General features: G+C 48.2%; 7 protein-coding genes across 7 annotated transcripts; 2 read left to right on the plus strand and 5 right to left on the minus strand.

Annotated features, from left to right (window-relative positions):
* Positions 1-865: 865 nt before the first annotated feature.
* On the minus strand, positions 866-1,683 carry N7503_010472 (uncharacterized protein; the record flags this gene model as incomplete). Its single annotated transcript, XM_057070018.1, has 3 exons — positions 866-952; positions 1,126-1,260; positions 1,288-1,683. 3 exons carry the CDS (start codon positions 1,681-1,683, stop codon positions 866-868), a joined length of 618 nt encoding a protein of 205 aa, XP_056916629.1.
* Positions 1,684-2,172: 489 nt separating this feature from the next.
* On the minus strand, positions 2,173-2,778 carry N7503_010473 (Vegetative incompatibility protein HET-E-1; the record flags this gene model as incomplete). The annotated part of the gene is made up of 2 exons (XM_057070019.1): positions 2,173-2,679; positions 2,746-2,778. The coding sequence occupies 2 exons, from the start codon at positions 2,776-2,778 to the stop codon at positions 2,173-2,175; spliced, it is 540 nt and encodes a 179-aa protein (XP_056916630.1).
* A 625-nt stretch (positions 2,779-3,403) lies between these two features.
* Positions 3,404-5,124, minus strand: N7503_010474 (Tannase; the record flags this gene model as incomplete). The annotated part of the gene is made up of 2 exons (XM_057070020.1): positions 3,404-4,390; positions 4,438-5,124. 2 exons carry the CDS (start codon positions 5,122-5,124, stop codon positions 3,404-3,406), a joined length of 1,674 nt encoding a protein of 557 aa, XP_056916631.1.
* Positions 5,125-6,690: 1,566 nt separating this feature from the next.
* On the minus strand, positions 6,691-7,930 carry N7503_010475 (uncharacterized protein; the record flags this gene model as incomplete). The annotated part of the gene is made up of 2 exons (XM_057070021.1): positions 6,691-7,356; positions 7,421-7,930. The coding sequence occupies 2 exons, from the start codon at positions 7,928-7,930 to the stop codon at positions 6,691-6,693; spliced, it is 1,176 nt and encodes a 391-aa protein (XP_056916632.1).
* Positions 7,931-8,956: 1,026 nt separating this feature from the next.
* faeB-2 (putative feruloyl esterase) lies at positions 8,957-10,581 on the minus strand (the record flags this gene model as incomplete). The annotated part of the gene is made up of 3 exons (XM_057070022.1): positions 8,957-9,285; positions 9,348-10,196; positions 10,245-10,581. The coding sequence occupies 3 exons, from the start codon at positions 10,579-10,581 to the stop codon at positions 8,957-8,959; spliced, it is 1,515 nt and encodes a 504-aa protein (XP_056916633.1).
* A 1,705-nt stretch (positions 10,582-12,286) lies between these two features.
* N7503_010477 (SDR family NAD(P)-dependent oxidoreductase) lies at positions 12,287-13,374 on the plus strand (the record flags this gene model as incomplete). The annotated part of the gene is made up of 4 exons (XM_057070023.1): positions 12,287-12,403; positions 12,502-12,780; positions 12,857-13,139; positions 13,199-13,374. 4 exons carry the CDS (start codon positions 12,287-12,289, stop codon positions 13,372-13,374), a joined length of 855 nt encoding a protein of 284 aa, XP_056916634.1.
* Positions 13,375-14,354: 980 nt separating this feature from the next.
* Positions 14,355-15,155, plus strand: N7503_010478 (sulfotransferase family protein; the record flags this gene model as incomplete). Its single annotated transcript, XM_057070024.1, has 1 exon — positions 14,355-15,155. One exon carries the CDS (start codon positions 14,355-14,357, stop codon positions 15,153-15,155), a length of 801 nt encoding a protein of 266 aa, XP_056916635.1.
* Positions 15,156-15,181: the final 26 nt, after the last annotated feature.

Genomic DNA, 15,181 nt, shown 5'->3' on the forward strand with positions numbered 1-15,181 from the left:
GCTTCAATGTGACTTCCAAAACTGTAGACTGCTAAGAAAGACACTCCAAAAGAGAGAGAGCATCGAAATCATTATAGAAATCGGGATAGATGGATCTTGTAAATCCGTGCTATGCCCCCCGGGTATGATTCAATCAACAAAGAACGCCAATAATGGTAAAATACAGATAAAATTGTAGAAAATAATCCATCGTATGCTGATGATTTCGCGAGCATAGATCTCCCAGAAATCTTCTCGCTTGTCACCTGCTTCCTCAAGTTCGGTCCTTCTCCTCGGGAGGAATTCCAGGATGTCGAAGGAGTGAGCTCCCATCATTTTACATGTATGGTGCAGATGGATTGATGGCCGCGGCTTGTGACACGCATAGAAGCGTTTTGTGCATTCGTGCTCCGAGATCGGGGATATGTTATTAATTGGTTTTGGCAGATACACGTAATCGGTGTTCGCAAGGTCAGGGAATGCGTCCTTCTTGATGGGTGCAAATACGTGGTCATCAAACTTTTCGAACTGTTGTTTGAGTTAATTCGAATGCTCGGAGTGCAGGACAGGAGTGATCACTTTATAAAAGTCACAGTGGGAGTACCTCCACACACTAAACCGACCGCGTAGTATACCTCTCAGGCGAAAATATTCCTTCTTAAGTATACAAAAGAAGGCGCGCGAACTTAGATTATCCACGCAGATCTGTACTAGTCTATAATCTTCACCTTGTTTTGCGAGGAAAAGAACGCGGTTCTGTGTAGTGCTCATATTCAACGTTTCATCCTCCAGTCCCGTTGATTGAACATGATCTGAAGGATTGGAAGACGGGTTGCCTAGCTGCTGACTTCCATGGCGTTGGTATGAGACCTGGTCAGACACTTGACTATTGTTCGGGGCGCTGTTTGGGGTCAAGTTGGATCCAAGAGGAGGCAGTGTATTCTGCTTTGCCGCGGTATCCAGGGGAAGAGTTCTGATTATGGATCTAAGGCGTTTGACAAAAGCAATTAGTGCCTCTGCCATCTCTCTTCACCACATACCTATGACACCCATCAGTACCTACTTATATGCTAAGTAGAGCTGGATACAATCGATACCCACACACTTCTATCGTAAAAGTGTCTCTGATGCTTTCAGTGGTCTTACACATTGAGGTAATGGCCACCAATCCCAACGCTCTCCGGCCCAACGCTCGAGTATGTGTTGATAGTAGCTGACAAAGCTGAAAAATGGAGATACATCTTGATGCCAGTCAAATTGAAATTCGTGAGGATTCACATGCTGTAATTCTGTGATAAGATTTCGTACTTTATACCGCACAGCATCGTGCTGGTTCTGGGATTCCGAAGTTGACCACATTTTCGCCATATTCTGCATCTTAGAGTACAGCGAGGGCTGAACGAATTCTTCAAGCCGGTGTAGGAGGTTTTGGTAGGCGGTGCTTCCCAAAATATAGTGTTTAATTTGAGCCAGGTGTTGCAAAGATCCCTCATACGGCTCATTCTCCCCAAATTCCTCAGCCACGGACTCTTGGTCACTTTCTGCAGCAGGTTCTGCTATTTTGGGAGGACGACCCGGATATAAACTTTGGATATAATCTTCCACTCTCCTCTCCTGGATTGAACGATTTGCGACTGATGCAAGTCCGCGCTCTGTCTCTGGAACTGGAGGTTTGATGTTTAACTTTTCGTCAACGTCTGTCATGTTAAAGAGCTCACAGGTGATCCTGTCCGAATAAGAGCTGACGAAGCTCCTAAGGTCTCGGTGCAGGTCTTCCAAGATCTCTGCTTTGGGATAATTCGCGAAGTGTTGCAGCAGTCTGCGAAAGTTGTTTAGCATCCTTTCCTTTTCAAATTTGCTGTTTAGAAACGCCCACTGAAATCAGCGAGAGCAAGTTTTCATTCTCACGCAGCAGGGTTGCAAACTCCTGACCAAGAAATAAGTTTACCTCTCCGCTTCCAGGTCCCCATGAGCTGCTGCTGGGGCTGTAGTCTAGAGAAAAAACCGATTCATTATCAGTGGTTGGGTTGTGACGCCAAAAGCCTTTTCTATGTCTGGCCAGGAGCGGCTCGAGACGATCCATCTAGAATGTGGATATGCCGATTGTTGCCGGGCGATAAGTTCCAGAAGTTGATCTCGACCCGTAGTACATTCGTCGAGAGCATCAGTAATTAAATAGGTCGTACGTATCTGTTACCGCGGATCCTGAAGGATACTAATAAGGATTTGCGATAAAGTTTCCCAGGCATAAGCATCCTGAAAAAGCTGCTTCCCACGCTTGTCGTAGTATTGCCGAATATGGGAGATAAGCGAGGGTCGCTGATCAACGAGCATAAAGATTAGGCCACGAAGAACTGCATTAGCTGTGTTTGTCCGCGTGTCATTTGCCTGGCAGAAAATAAACGAGACGATCGGAGTCTTCGCAGCTGGTTTCATCGAAGTCTCGGAAGCAAAATTGATCAGCTCATCAATGATTCCACATACGAGCATTGTTTTGCCCTGCCCAGGGGCTCCACTGATCCTAAGCAGTTGATCCTGTCGCTCATAGCGCCATCGTTTGAAATAGACATTGTCAAGAATCCAGATATACACTTCTTTTAGTAGTCCTCCACTGAGCTCCTCAATACGCTGCTTGTCATCGCGAGGGTCAGTCATACGAATCCCGTAAGCAGTCTTCATTTGCCGATATGTCGATTTGTTCTGAGATGGGAAAACGGCGTCAGTGTGTGTTCCTCTAGCGAGACTTCATCTCAAGGTTCCACTTACCGGGAAGGAGATTAAAGGATTCAGACTCTGCATTGATAATGCCGTTGTTAATTCCTTTTTAAATCCAGAGTTTGTACCGTCTAAAGGATTCGTAGTCGCCATAATACAAGTAATAATATAGCTGGAATTGACTTGACGACTGTGGATGTGGATGCGGATCGTAAGCTAGCCATTTGGCCCCTTTTCTACTTATCAGGTGACCCTCATAGGCAATCAAGTATCAGAGAGTTTCACAAAACAATTGTGGTGTCTGTAGTGTTTTCGTGATAGTTTTCGATGAGTGAAATCGAGAATTACCATCGTATCAATATCATACCATGAGTAAGCTCGTGCTTTGAAAGACATATACATACCGCGTATTCCGTACCAAGGAGTTATGATTTTGAGGTGTGGCAATAAGGTGTAGTATAGGTATGGACCTCGAAAGTACCTGCATCAACATGATTCAGGAAAGACTTTCCGACTTGACGGATTACGTGCGAGATGAAACAGGAACAATGCTCAATGGGAAAATAAAATCGGTGGTGAATTCTAATTCTGTTTCAATTAAAATGTATAAGTTTATCCGTATAGAAGGGAATTCGACTCAATCGGAAACCTATACTACACGGCTAGGTACTCCCAGAGAAAAAGTGACCTGCACTTCAATATCCAGCGCTTAGTAAACGGGGACCTTGAAAGCGGGGAACTCATAAGTCCAGCTCTCATAAGAAGCCTTGTCAAAGACACAGTCGAAGGTAGAGTTATCCTTCCACAGGGGACGAGTTGGGAACTGGCACAGCATCTGGGTCTCACCAGCATAGTCGCCGGAAGAAACAGTTGAGTTAAGACGCATAGGCTTAACTCCGTTCTCGACCCAGTTGATCATGGTCTGCATGTTATCCTCGGGGTAAGGACCAGGCTGCAGGGAGTTAGTGCCACAGTGAGCAGCACCAGGGATAAGGTAAAGCTGGTACCAGTCCTTCAGCTTGGAGAGGCTCTTAGAGCTCGACATGCCGGGGTACATGATATCACGGACAGACTGCCAGTAGTGGACGGAGGAAGCGGTGGGGACAGAGTTGTCCTGCTCTCCGTGGTAGTGGATGAGCTTACCGCCGTTCTCGTGGAAGGTAGTAAGATCGGGCAGGGTAGTCTGGAGGGTATCCATGTAGCGGACCATAGCGGTGTTCATCCACTCGACGAGGGTGTCGTAGGTAACGCCTTCGAAGGAGGAGAGGTTATCGAGGTCAACGAGCTCGACGAACTTGGCGACGAATTCACCACCGAGGGAGGTGATGTCCAATTCCCAGGCATTGGTGTTGTTGTTCCACTCCGTCTCGGCGTCATCGAAGGAGGAACCGATTTGCCACGCAAGGTAGGCGCGCTCGCCCTTGCTGTTGTGGAGACCGTTGACGATGCCCTGGGCGACGGCGACGTCCTGGGCAGTTACGGTGCCGTTCTGAGCGGGTTCGTAGCTTGTTGTGCTACCTTCAGCACGCTTGCTGAAGCCGAAGCCCTGAGATGTGGCGGACTCAGCGGCGCAGTAGTACTTTGTGCCGATGATGGAGGACATGTTGAAGTTCAACATGCAGAGGTCACTACGGGCGATGACACCGTCGGTGCGGCCGTCGAGAGGGTCGCATGCCTTGATGGTCTCGTTGACGATCTTGGCCAGAGCGCAGGGGGAGGGTAGTAATCGAGGGTGTGCTCAACGGCGTTGGGGAGTAGGTGGTTAACCTGCTGCTGGCCGTAGCGGAAGGCGGGAGCACCAGTAATGGCACCGTCGTACTCATCTCCGTAGCGTTGAATCTGGCTCATACCCTCGCGACCGCCATCGGAGCAGCCCTCGTAGTAGGTGTAGAGCTTGGAGCTGGCGGACTGGCCGTAGAAGCCCTTTGTGAAATACTTGCCGAGCTTGGTCATCTCACCGAGTGCCTGGTAGCCGAACATGTGAGTGGCGTCCCAGTTGATAGAGCCGTTGCCGTAAAGGACGACCTCGTCGTAGGTAGTACCATCCAGGGCACCGTAACCAGCGGAGGTAGCACCTCCGACAGCACCGTACTCAAGACCACCGGTGGAAGTGGACGACAGAGAATAGCCACCACCTCCAGCAACATAGAAACGCTTCTTGTAGTCGGAAGGCTCAGGGAGAGCGTACTGAACGACAACAGTGTCGCCCTTGCCGGGGTGAGTGTAGGTCACAGTGACGTTGCAGTAGCTGTAGGACTCGCTAGTGGCGGTGTTGGCGGTAGCCAGCGAGGGAAGCACATTAACGCCCAGGATGGTACCGTTGGAAGGCAGAGCAGCCTTCACATTGGAAACGGTACACACATCACTGAGGGAGGTGGCACTAGCAGCCGCGGCGAAAGCCACAGCAGAGGCGCCTGTCTGAAGACGCATGATGAGTCAAGTGGAATGAGTGGAAGTGGTTTCCAAAAGAGTGAACTGGAGAAGAAGGATCACGAAGAGCAGATCAGACCCGACTTATAAGGCATTGGGTTGTCCATGAGATCCTCAATTCCAAACCACTAGACAAAAGCCAAGAAACGGCCAAAATTCCTGTTCAGGGGACGTGGCTTACGATTCAATGCTGATCTCCCGAATGGTAGACTGATCCCAAAGCATAAAAATGGGGCTAAGGGTCGCTATGGGACATCAAGGCCCTATAGAACTCCTGGCGTCGTCATCTCCTTCCAGGCACGGCCCGGATTTTCAACCATGAGTTTGGAATAGAACAGGGAAATTGAACGGCATTTGCGCGTTCAGGGTGCACAACGTCTTCGGCAGTGAGAGCATCATTTTCGTCAGGAGCAATAAAGTGCCTGATTATGAGGTAAGTGGTTGAATGAGTGGAAACTTGGAACCAATAATGGACTCTAGCAGGCAGTAGTGGAGTCAATGCCTGATAGAAATTAGACTATGGTTCGAGATTGGTGCAGAGGACGCGAATCGGTTAAAAACAAGGCCGACTTGGCCTGGGATCTGCAAAGGCTAAGTGCAGAAAAGGTTATCAAAACTGGGGAGTCCGCGTCACGACCCTAAATTTGTTACGGAATGTTGCGGAAAGTGGAGCTTGCGGCCCCTTGACGACCGCGGTTCCAGGCTCAGGCCACGTTCAGCAAGCAGTAAATCGGCTATTTTCCACGCATTCCGGCGCAGAACGATCGGAAATTTGAGGCTTTGTCACAGATCGTATCCACTTGAGTGTTCAAGGATGCCAAGTAAATGCTTGCTGGTTTCAAAAGTGTTATCGATCACTGAACTCTCTCAATTTGAACGGGTTGTTGGAATCTGACATGTTGACGAACTACAAGGTTTGGACGCGTCGCACACAGCCCTGGAGGCCCAGTGAACCAACAAGGCACCAGGCACGGGCTAATATCGTGGCTTTTGCGCCACACCCTGTCATGCTGTAGGTGGAGTGGAGAGATGTTCTTCGGCGGAGGACGGAGTAATTGTCCGCATGTGAGTAGAAATATATGACCTTGGTGAAACTTGATCTAAATTGAAGGTCCTTTGCACCGAAATTTGCTTTTGCATTAAGTCTCCGCTCGGGCGTGTCAGACATTTGTATCAGCCAGTGAATTCAGACTGATGAGCAAAATAAAGAAAAGTTCTATATTACTTGGCTTCTAACCTTGCGCTTGTGTAAATGGGATCGAGAAGTTGCCCTAACGACGTATCGTTGGAAGACTGTCGGGAGTATATGAAATTCCACAAAACTAAGACAGTATCTACAAGCTCGAAAAAGCAAAGGATATATCTCAGGCGGCTATATTTCAGATGCAGCGTTCATTAACAGCATGTGGGACCATGTGGACCATGCATGAGGGTATGTATCGAATTGCAACAATGTGTAGACAAGGATTTTTTTTTCGCGTCGTGAGCAATTGAAAACAAAAGAAAGTCATCAAAGGGCCAAGCAAGCCCAAAATAAAATACAACGCACTTGTCCAAAGTAAATCATCATTCATCAAATTGATCAGCCCAGCTTCCAGTCACAGGTGACATTGTGGACTCGAGTGTTTCCATTGACGGGGGTGGTTTAACGGGTGCCGGCGCTGGCGCATTGGCGTCCGTAGTTTTCTCCGACTTGACAGGTACCTTGCCTGCAGGGAGAGATGGGAAGTCGGCTTCATCATTAACGGCCGGCGTCTTAGAATCTTTGCGGTCGGATTGGTCCTTGGAAGATGAGCGATCCTGTGATCCACGCGAAGGGCCACGGCCACGGCCCCCACGCCCGCCTCGTCCTCGCCCCCGGCCAGGGGTGATGTGGCTAGGTTCCTCTGACGGCCCATCAAAATCTCGCCGCACCTGCCCAGACACACCACCATGCATGCCCCGGCGATATTGGCTTCCGCCACCACGAGGATTATAGTCATCCTCACGTTTCTCGGAGTCCCATTCGCGCCCAGTTTGGGCCTTGAGCTTACGTTGACGGTTCTGCTCACGCTCCTTATCCATAACTCGCCGGCTTGCCAGCTCTTCGCGCCGTTTTTTGGCTGCAATTTGCTCACGCTCCATGAAAGAAGCCTGATCGGCTTCAGCCCGTGCATGGGCAGCAGCTTTCTTGGCGGCGTTTTCTTTGGCAGCGGCCATGCGCTTGGATAATTCTGCCTCGGTGAGTTTCGCCTAGTAAAGTCAATAAAGATCCAGTACATACAGCCAGCGCAGCCCTGGAGGTTACTGGACTAACCTTTCTTAATCCTCCCGTTGCGCTGCGATCCCCTCGGACAGCCGGCACTCGCTGTGCATCCGGGCCATTGGCTGAGTCCTTTTTGCTCTCCTCATCCGGGGTGGACTGCGGCTTCTCTGTTTCTGGTCGCTTCTCTGCCGTCTCAGCCGGGGGAGCAGCAGGAGTAACCTTTGGCTCCGCCACATTCACAGGTGTCTTCTTCTTCCGCGGGGTATTATTCTCCGCAGTTTTCGGGTCCGCCCATCTAGAGTCTTGGAGACTGCGCCCCTGTTTCGCCTGACCACCGCGCCCACGGCCCCGCTGTGAATTGTCACCCCGCTGCGAAGGCTCGGCGCGCGGAGAAGGCTGCTTCTCGGGTGGCGTAATCTCCTGCGGCGGTGTAGGCTCTGACTCTGGAGCCACGACTACTTCTGTATGCACGTTCTGTTCCTCCGCCGACACCGGGATAATCTCGTCGTCGAAAAGGTCGTCTGCGCCACGGGTCTGGGCGAATTCGTCCATGTCTGCCATACCGAGTATATAAGAACGCGATTCACGTATAACAGGACGATTGAGTCTGTAAAAAAAAAGTCGGGCCTGCAGCAAGCACGATCCAAGGGTTCTCAGTCGACTTTGAGGGGTAGCTTTGTTTGGGGGCTGAGAGGAGTGATCCGTGCGGAGAACTAGCGTTGCTAGGCTGGGGACTGGTGGGTCATGGACAGTAAAGGTGGAATAACTGCGGAAAAAATAAAAAAGTCGAATTCTCGGGAGAAAAAAATAGCGATGAGTCTCTAAAGATACTGGAAGTGCGTTCAAGGGAAGAAAGAAGCTGCCCCGAGGCAATCGAAAACAAGAGCACTTTCCAATCGATCGATCTAATTAGGGCGGTGAGATCGAAGTGGAGCTCATTTTGCCGATCGATAATATCAGTATGTCAAGCAGTCTAGCTGTGTTCATGTCAATCGCTAATTCCATAAATAGATCGTTGAGGTATGAGCGTCAATCATGATAGAACCAAGCTACTTTCAAGGTTGAGTACTTTTCAGAAATGAGTGTGATGATCCAATTGGACCGATAATATATAAAGCCTAAACCAACACCCAAAACACTATAAGCTTTCAGTCTAAAACCCAAACTTTCCCCTTTTCTCTTCAAACACTGACGCAATGCCTTCTTTTATTGGAACGCCTACTCCCCAGCTCTAGAAGGCTCACGCTCTACACATGCAACCTGCTGATCCATATCAGCTGTAAATGCAAGACTAAAATCCAACGGAATTTCATTGAAAACCCATTGCACACAATTCCCCCGGAATCAGGGCCATGCACAATCATATCAGCTTTCATATCAGCCAATAGCCTAGTGATTTTCCTTACCTTACAAAGGATCTTGCCAACAATTCCCATAGCGAGTCAAATTTCAAGCTTTCCGCCCGGGCTAGAAACAAGTATTATAGCGGCAAACTGGTTGAGTTGATGATCGGCATAGATAAATGTTCATTTGAATGTATATTCACATATTCAAATTGTTAATGACACAACTCATACCTTGAGGGATCTAGACACACTCCCAAGAGTTCTCATCTGTGTAGTTTCCTGGGCCCTTGAACACATTGCGCCGGGGCCATCGACAATGCTTGCGCCAGTATTCTACAGGGGTACCAACTCCATCCTCGAACTTGGCTCCGCGAACCGTCTCGGGTGCAACACCTTCCTCAACCCACTTGACCATAGCCATAAGCACATTGCTACCCGGCTCACTACTGGCGTATGTATCAACACCTTGACCAATGCCATAAGCACCATTTCCATCACCACAGTGACCCATACCACTGATAGTGAAGAAGCGATAGAACTCATCCAGTTCAGAGGGGGGAGGTTCATTGTCTCAGAGACATGCGAGTAGTACCACTTAGAGTCCTCCGAGCTGATGAGCTGATCCATCATACCATGGTAATGCAAGACCTTGCCACCGTTCTTCTGGAAGGGAGAAAGATCGCCATCCCAGGTCTGAATATTATACGGGTTCTGGGCCAACGCAGCCTCGGCATCTTTCACGGTGAAATTGCCACTCCAGGACGGGTCGTTGTAAACAACGTACCGGAACCAGTCCAAGCTGTACTCAAAAGGTTCGCCGTTGTACATGATAGGTGCGGCAAGATTCTCGGATCCGGGTTGCATTCTTCGGTACAAGAGCTCGCCCTTGTCTCCGTACAAGGGGGAGAATACTTTCTGAGCTGCGTGGACCTGGGCACTGCTCAGGCACTTGGTGGTGTTCTTCGCATTTGAGGGGCAAATAAGAGTCTCGAGGATTGGCTGACAGAGATCCGGATCCTCGATAATGTCATCTTTAGCCCCATCAATTGTGTCACATTGGCGAAGGATCTCCTCATGAACAAGCTCCCAATCAGCAGTGGTAAGGAATGTATCTGAGGTCGAAGAGCCTAGGATGGAGTAGAAGTGGGCGCTCCAAGAGATCAGATTGACAAAATTGATAGCTGGGGCACCTGCGACGACACCATCGAAGTCATTGGGATACTTCTGGATCGATTTCCATCCCTCCCTACCACCAGTCGAGCAACCAAGATAATAACTTTTGTTGAATCCTTCATCGTAGAAGATGTCGGTCAATTCCTTTCCGATCACCACACCGGTGTGAAGAGATCGATAGGCAAAGTCCTTCAGCACTTCTGGATGGTGATAAAATGGCTTTCCTGAGGTGCCGTTGTGTCCGTTGTTCGCTCCGACCGTAGCGAAGCCCATCTGGGCAGTGTAAGCCAGATCATAATATTGAATGCCTGAAGATGTTAGTGAAAGCCCAGCTGAGTCCGCAATTCATGACATACAGCCCGAAAGACCACCGTTTCCAGTACTGAGGAAGCGACCCGTGTATTCACGAGGGAACCAGGCTTCTAGCGTGATTTGACTACTGCTGGACGTATTCACGGCCATTGCAACTCGACAGAGATCCGCAGAGACTGTTTGGTACGATGCACCACAGCTGGGAGCATTGTCTGGCAGGGATAGATTGGTTCCTCCCTGAACATACTCGGCGAAATTGACTTGGACATGGGGTAGGTTGATCTTATCAGAGAATTGAGCACACTTGGCCTGGAATTCGTCTTGGCTGGCAAAGGCCATTGAGCCCAAAGCCAGGAGGGAGAGTGCAGAAAAACGAGTCATGATGCCTAATCCTCACAATTAAGCATGTACAGAGATTATTTGCTGCGGGAGTGGCCGAGCTATATAGCTCCCATCCACCCCTCTGACCACATCGGCTCGGTGAATTAAAGAGGTGGACGGGCGATGATCGGCAAGTAACAGCTAAGAATTTCCCGGGTATTTACATCGAAAGAAACAGTAAATAGTGGATAGGGGTCATAGCGAAAACCCGAAGTAGTCCCGACGGTCGGTGGGGTTGTGGTGAACCCAAGAGATTGGATTGGATAGAAGATCAACGTGTGGATAGAAACGAGGCAATGGTTAAAGCCTAATGCACATGAAGAGTACAAAAGTGGGGAATGAGGTTAGGGGAAATTATCAGGACGTAACACTCGGGAAATCCTGTTTGATGCAAGGAATCCGGGGTCTCCACAAATGCGGGGTGCGGTCTGGGCAATGGCTGTTGATGTCGGCATTTCGACGCCGATCCAACGTTTTTGCCTAGGTAGATCGGAGGTACATTGATCAGAGGGATCCGTGATCATTTTCAATGTTCCTCAGGCTAGCAACCGCTCTGAAATCCCACGCTAACCTGGGAGAAGATGAAGGTAATCGGTAATTCGGTTTGATCGTTGCAGCTCCCAACCTTTTGGAACAACTTGGAGGGCCAATTTTCGGAATCTCGCTCTTGAATTCTTGATGGAGCAATTTGCGGCAGTTTATATCTCTCTCCTAGCGGTATAATAAGATGCTCTAGTTGCTTCAAGTAGATATGAAGCAGCCTCGAAGATCCAGCAAATGTCTTTTCCAAGGCACCCAAGGCCTCCAAGGCTCCCAAGCAACAAGTAAGAGACTACAAAGAGTCCACATCAATTTTGCTCTCGGCTTTTTCAGGCCCGTTTTTGGTGGAAATGCCTGAATAGCCCACCGGGCGAAGTATAGTAAATGTAAGAAGCACCACATTCAACAGGCTCGGAGCTCATAAGGCAGCCTTGTTCAAATAGATAAAGTCCGATTCTCGAGGCAAATCTTTGATAAAAGATGGATGGGAATGCCAAAGGAGATATATTGGTGATATTGAGGAAAACACAAATCATCACGTCCTTGATTCTTACCTTGAGCGTTGGTCGTTGTCTTGGATAGAAAAGTGAAAAAGTCCCGCATGTGTGTTTCTGACCTATCTCACAATTAAACCTCAACCACCCCTCACTTTCTCACATTGATGATGAATAGCAATCGCTGCCTTATGTTACCTTTGCAGTCATAGATGGAGTGGTATTCAATGGTCGAGATTACTAGGCTTCTTACTAGATCAGTTTTCGCGAAGTCTTGAATACCGCCCTTTTTCCACCTAAAGCTCGTGTATATTTGATGTTATCTGATTACCTACATAGGAAGATCGGGATGAGCTTCCGTGATTGACCCTCAGGGCATCATGTCCAGCCCGGGAAAATTGAAAGTATCTAGAGAGACCGATCAGTTCTGATATACTGCTTTTTCGGTAATGCTTGTACTTGCATATATACCTCGTAGATAAAAGGCGACAGAAAAACGATATATGCCAGATCATATGGATATGATGTAATGTAATGTAATGAAATTGGCCCCCAAGATGCTCCCCTATATGCCCCTCACCTGCATTTGTTCCCCTTTTGTCTCCCAAACTACCAAAGTATAACTCCTCTGCAATTGATTTGTCTTTCAAAAACAGTGCTCAAGAACCATCATGAACCCCCCATTACCATCATTGACCTCCGTCTGGCACAATGCGCCGTACGCAGCCATATCTCCGGAACGGCCCGAGCTGAGCGCCTTGGGCAAAACAGTAATTATTACTGGCGCGGTATGTAGCTGCTTAGATAACAACACATCGCTCGGCCCCTCTGCGAGCGACCATCTCAGCCAGTTGTTTAAATGTACCTAATGACTTTCTTGTCATAGGGAAGTGGTATTGGCCAGGCAACAGCGTTGGCCTTTGCTCGTGCGGGTGCTGCTAAGATCGTATTGATTGGGCGCAACGAGGAGAAACTTCAAAACACGCAAAAGCAACTTGATTGCATTAGCTCTGTTCATCCAGCTAGTGTCACAGATGAAGCAGCCATTACTGAGATCGCGACTGCCACAGGCCCGTGGGATATTATGATTCTGGCTGCGGGGCATATCTCTCCCAAAGCTCACTTGAGGGAAGCATCGGTGGACGAGTGGTGGCAGAACTTTGAGGTCTGTTTCCAAGCTTGAGCTGTCGCTGTTGATTTCAAGACTACATATGGTTCTGTCAACGCTAATGTCCGAATAGACAAATGTCAAGGGAACTATGATTGCTGCGAATGCCTTCCTCCCCACCGCCAACCAAACCCATTCGGCCATTGTTGCACTCAGTGCCGGTGTCTTCTTCCCAACTGAACTGCTGGCTGGTCTCTCGGGATATATTAGCTCCAAGTTCACTTTGATCAAAGTCATTGAGTTTTTGGCTGCTGAGAATCCCAATGTATTTGCCGCTGCATTGCATCCGGGTATGATAGAGACTGATAACTTCCGGGCTTCTGGAGCAGACCCTAGCAAGCTTCCTATGGATTCAGGTACGTTTGTCTCAAAAGTGGGTACTAAATGGTGTGTTGCTAATATTGATTTGTCATAGTTAATCTTCCGGCTGAATTCTCGGTGTGGCTCACAAGTCCGGAAGCTGCATTTCTGAATGGACGTTTTGCGATGGCGAATTGGGACGTGGATGAACTCAAGGCCAAAGCTGACCAGATCCTGTCTAGACAGCTACTGACCGCGAGCGTGAATGGCTGGCCCTTTTCCCCCAACTAGGTCTTCGATCTACAATCTCAAAAAGCCTTAAGGCAACTTGTCTGATTAACTATCAGCCAGAAGACAATGCTGAAAAAATTAGTGAGATATCATCATGCCTACAAGGCTTGAAGAAAGTCTCAAAGATGGCTGTATAGTATTAGCCAGTAATGCCTTAAACTTGATTTTCTGGTTCCCAATATTCAGACCTTAGAGGTATACTAGGAGCTGTTTGTATTGCCCCTAATTCCGGAGATAAAAGTTCGTTTAAGAATCAGAGTGTTTGTCCTGTCTGACCAGTAAAGGGCCATTTCCTCTGAATCTTACAGGCCTATATCTTCTTTGCTGTGAGCTAGGTTAGGCGCTAAATTTTGCTGAATATAGCCAAATAATGCGTGGAGTGGGATATATTTTAGGAGGAGATGATTAACGTAAATCCCTAGCGAGCGGGACACCCCAGCGAGCGGAACACCCCAAAACACATAGTAAATGCGATAAATTACAACGTAATATTTCAACAACCATAGCTTTTCTTCGAATATCCTTATGGAAATATATTCTTTATGCTATCTAAATCTACTCTCAGGATATAATCAATTTCTGTAAGTTGTTGTGTTAGGTATATATGTTTGAAGCTTTAGAGCCAAATCCTGGGGTATTTTATGGTAATGTTATGAAATACTATATTAAATTATACCAGACCCTATTTCCAAACTACAATTGTCCTATAGAAATAGTATGGAAAATTTGATATCATTTATATACGTTGTTGCTGAGATATAAAAAGGCATTTACTATGTGTTTTGGGGTGTTCCGCTCGCTGGGGTGTCCCGCTCGCTAGGGAATTACGTTAACTTTCTATGGCTGACGTCAGATTATCAGCCTCATATACCCCCACATTCCACTTCCTACAATCCTAAATTACTTTCCCAAAAATGAATCACTCCTAGATTGGAAGCACGAGGATCTATTTGAGGAACCTGGGAAAATATACGATCAAGATGGTGCGCTTTGTTACCGACTCACGCATCGCTCCCACAGGACAAGCCCCACTCAGAGTGATAGGGGCCGGCTTACCTCGAACCGCAACATCATCACTCCAAGCTGCTTTCGAAGAACTTGGTTTCAACCCCTGTCTACACATGGCGCAAATCATCCCTCACCCGAGTCGCATGCAGCTGTTACTTGACACAGCCCGAGAGGAAGATACCCAGCGGCGACAAAAGTCCATCCACCAGCTCGTTGACGGCTACTCTGCCGTGTGTGATATGCCCTCGATCTTCTTTCTCGAAGATCTAATGGATATGTACCCCGACGCCAAAGTTGTTTTGGGGTGTAGGCCATATTCCGAGACTTGGGCCAAGAGCTGCTATGAGAGCTTGGGCTTCTTCTTTACCCGCAAGTTTTACCTGATCGGATTCCTCTGGACGTCGGATCGATTATGGTATCGTCTCAACATGTACATCGTGGAATGGTGTAGGAAGAAGTTTGGACAGGACGATATCTTTCAGCCAGATATGTATGAGCTATATAATGAGTCTGTTAGAAAGGCGGCCAAGGAACGAGGACGTGAGATTTTGGAGTTTAAGGCTGAGGATGGTTGGAAACCACTATGTGAGTTTCTTGGAAAGGATGTTCCAGCCTCGGAATTTCCACGGGTGAATGAGAAGAAGACCTTTGCCCTGATCAAGGCTATCATGGTTACCAAAGGGTTGCTTACATGGGCGGCACTTGGTGGGGCAGCTTGGCTTGGGTGGAGTTATTTCCCCGCAAGTGTATCGATGGGCATTTTCAGGAAGTGAAATGGATATTGCGCATTATTCAAACT

This window comes from Penicillium pulvis (genome assembly GCF_028828015.1).
Source record: "Penicillium pulvis strain IBT 33274 chromosome Unknown scaffold_8_segment0_segment0, whole genome shotgun sequence".
NCBI classification, from domain to species: domain Eukaryota; kingdom Fungi; phylum Ascomycota; class Eurotiomycetes; order Eurotiales; family Aspergillaceae; genus Penicillium; species Penicillium pulvis.